The sequence below is a fragment of the Carlito syrichta genome, unplaced genomic scaffold (assembly GCF_000164805.1).
Source record: "Carlito syrichta isolate Samal-C Ts95f unplaced genomic scaffold, Tarsius_syrichta-2.0.1 Scaffold118039, whole genome shotgun sequence".
NCBI lineage: Eukaryota > Metazoa > Chordata > Mammalia > Primates > Tarsiidae > Carlito > Carlito syrichta.
The window spans coordinates 67,938-70,606 of NW_007062135.1; the positions used below are offsets into that span (position 1 = coordinate 67,938).

General features: G+C 58.6%; 1 protein-coding gene across 1 annotated transcript in view; it reads left to right on the top strand.

Annotated features, from left to right (window-relative positions):
* Positions 1-821: 821 nt before the first annotated feature.
* The window catches only part of MRPL4 (mitochondrial ribosomal protein L4), a 4,382-nt gene continuing 2,534 nt past the window's right edge, over positions 822-2,669 (top strand). The window contains exons 1-4 of the mRNA XM_021707469.1: positions 822-911; positions 995-1,061; positions 1,153-1,303; positions 2,098-2,149. Coding sequence (XP_021563144.1) covers positions 837-911; positions 995-1,061; positions 1,153-1,303; positions 2,098-2,149 — 345 coding nt within the window. The 5' untranslated portion in view covers positions 822-836. The remainder of the gene's footprint in view (positions 912-994; positions 1,062-1,152; positions 1,304-2,097; positions 2,150-2,669) is intronic.

Genomic DNA, 2,669 nt, shown 5'->3' on the forward strand with positions numbered 1-2,669 from the left:
TGGAAGTCGAGGCTGCGGTGGCCAGGAGCGGCCACTGCACTCCAGTCTGGGCGACAGAGTGAGACTCCAACTCAAAAAAAAAAAAAAAAGAACCTAAAATCGGCGTTTGCATGTTTGGGTGCTCGGACGAGAGAAGCAATCCAGGGTTGCGTGTCCTTGGAGAGCCTCAAAAGGTCTGAGAGGGGACAGGACCCTGGCCTGGGGGAGGGGAACACATAAACCTAATCTGAGGGGTCTGAGGGGGACATATCCCTGCCCTAAGGAATCTAGGCGGGGAGGCAAGGTCCGGCAGACCCAGTCCTGAGCGGTATCTGTGGGCCACACGGCCCTGCCTTTAAACAAGCAAAACTACAGAATTGGATACACAGAAACTCCCTCCACGAGACTTGGCGGCTCAATGAGGGCGTGGCCCGTGGGTGGGACCTACATCAAGCGCTTAATGGTTATTGGCTGAATTCCCTTAGGTGTCCGCCCCCCCAGAAGCTCCCAGTCGTGGGCGGGCCATCCTTCTAGACTTAATGCTCATTGGCTGCATCAATGAGAGCCGGTCTCATTGGCTGGAGTCCTTCTCCTTGTTGGGGGCGGGACGCTAGGGGGCGGGGCCTACGCGGGAAGGCGTTTCTAGTCCTGAAGTCGCATTCATAAGTGTTGCAGAGGGTCGTTAGGCCTGGAGTGAAGGCTGAGGTCTGGGGTCAGCCCTGGGGCGGAGGTTGGAGCACGCTGGGCCGGGCCTTCGGTCCTCGCCCTTGCACACCCCGCCGTGTCCGAGTGGGACGGGGGGGGCGCGGGCGTGACGTCATCTCGAGGCGCTGCGTGCGGCCTTGACCTCCGGTGGCATGGCGGGCTTCGCGGCGATGCTGCGGCTGATCCGGGCCGGGACGCGGGCCTGGTTTCAGCCCGCGGGCTGCCGGGTGAGGCCCGGGACGGGAGGCGGGGTCGGAGGACGAAAGTCGGGGGTCCAGGTCCCCCTCTCACTTTCGGACACCCCTCCCAGGGCCTGAACTCGCTGACGGAAGGGTCGGCGCGGCCGGTGGAGCAGGCGGAGTCGTGGGCGAGCGCGGGTGGGGCCGCCCGGGTCGCCCCGGGGGGGGCCGCGACGGGAGCCCCTGACTCTGTACCCTGACGCTGACCCCCGACTCCCCATCGCTTCAGGTCTCCAGGTGCCCGTGTTGCGCAAGTGCGAGCTCCCGGTGCCCGCTCATCGGTGCCTGGTGCAGGCCTGGGTCGAGTCCCTGCGGGGCTACGAGCAGGAGCGCGTGGGCCTGACCGAGCTGCACCCCGACGTGTTCGCCACCGCGCCCAGGTGAGTGGGGACTGTAATGGTGACCTGGGTGGCAGAGGAATGAGGAGCGGGAGTTCAGGAATCAGGACATCCTGGGCTGGTACTCTTGGGGAAATTTTTTATTTTCCATGTGTTTTTTGGGGGAAGGAAATCCTTCGCTCTGTCACCCTGTCTGGAGTGTAGTGGCACGATCACGGCTTACCCGAGCCTCAACCTCCTGGGCTCAGGCAACCCTCCCGCCTCAGCCTCCTTAGTAGCTGGGACCACAAACACACCACCACACCCAACTAATTTGATTTCTTTTGTAGAGAGGTCTCCTTATGTTGCTCAGGCTGATTTCAAACTCCTGGGCTCAAGGAGTCCTCTCACTTTGACCTCCCAAAGTTCTGGGATTACAGGCATGAGCCACTGCCTCTGGCCCTCTTTGATTTAAACAAAAATAAAAAGGTAAAAAAGTTATAAGCCAGGCATGGTGGCTCAAGCCTGTAATCTCAGCACTTTTGGGAGGCTGAAGCAGGAAGCTCACATGAAGCCAGGTGTTTGAGACAGCCTGAAAAGAAAGACTGATTGAGCTGACGCCTGTAGGTGGAGAAGGAACCAGCCAAGGGAAGAGTGTTTTAGGCAAAAGGAACAGCAGATGTAAAGACCTTCAGGCTGGGCTCCATTTTGCACCCTTGGCTGGAGGAGGTGCAAGATGGAGCCAGAGAGGGGCAGGGGCAGGTCACGTAGGGAGCTTGGGTTGCCCTGTAGTGTGACGGGAGCCAGGAAACGGTGGAAAGCAGGGTCAGGCTTCTCCATCTCCCTCCTTCCCCCAGGCTGGACATCTTGCATCAGGTCGCCATCTGGCAGAAGAACTTCAAGAGAATTGTGAGTGCCCCGAGTGGCGGGAACTGGGGGAAACATCTTTCTGGGGGCTCCGAGGCACGAACCAGAAGATGCCCATTGCACCAGTGCGTCAATTTTCAGTTCTTTTCTGATCACCCACCACTGTGGCATTTTGCTGGGTGAAAGGAGACAGCAGGGCAAGACAGGCAGGATCCCTACCCTCCTGAAGCTTCCAGTCTTGTGAGAGAGGTCAACATGTATCCAGCAGTCCTGCCTAGACACGTGTCATTATGGCAGTGCTCCCACAGAAAGAGACAAGCCTTAGGTCTACTGCAGAAGCTAATCAGATCAGGGGAGCATCAGGGCTAGGGTGGAGAAACTAGAATGGCAAGTGCAAAGGCCCTGTGGCAGCAGCCAAAGGAGCCCAGCGTTGTCATAGGGGTCAGCAGGAGCAATGGCAAGGAGTTGGGTTTCATGCCAAGAACATTGAAGAACCCATTGTCAGGCAGGGCCTCTGCCTTTCTTTTTTTTTTTTCTGAGTTGGAGTCTCACTCTGTTGCCC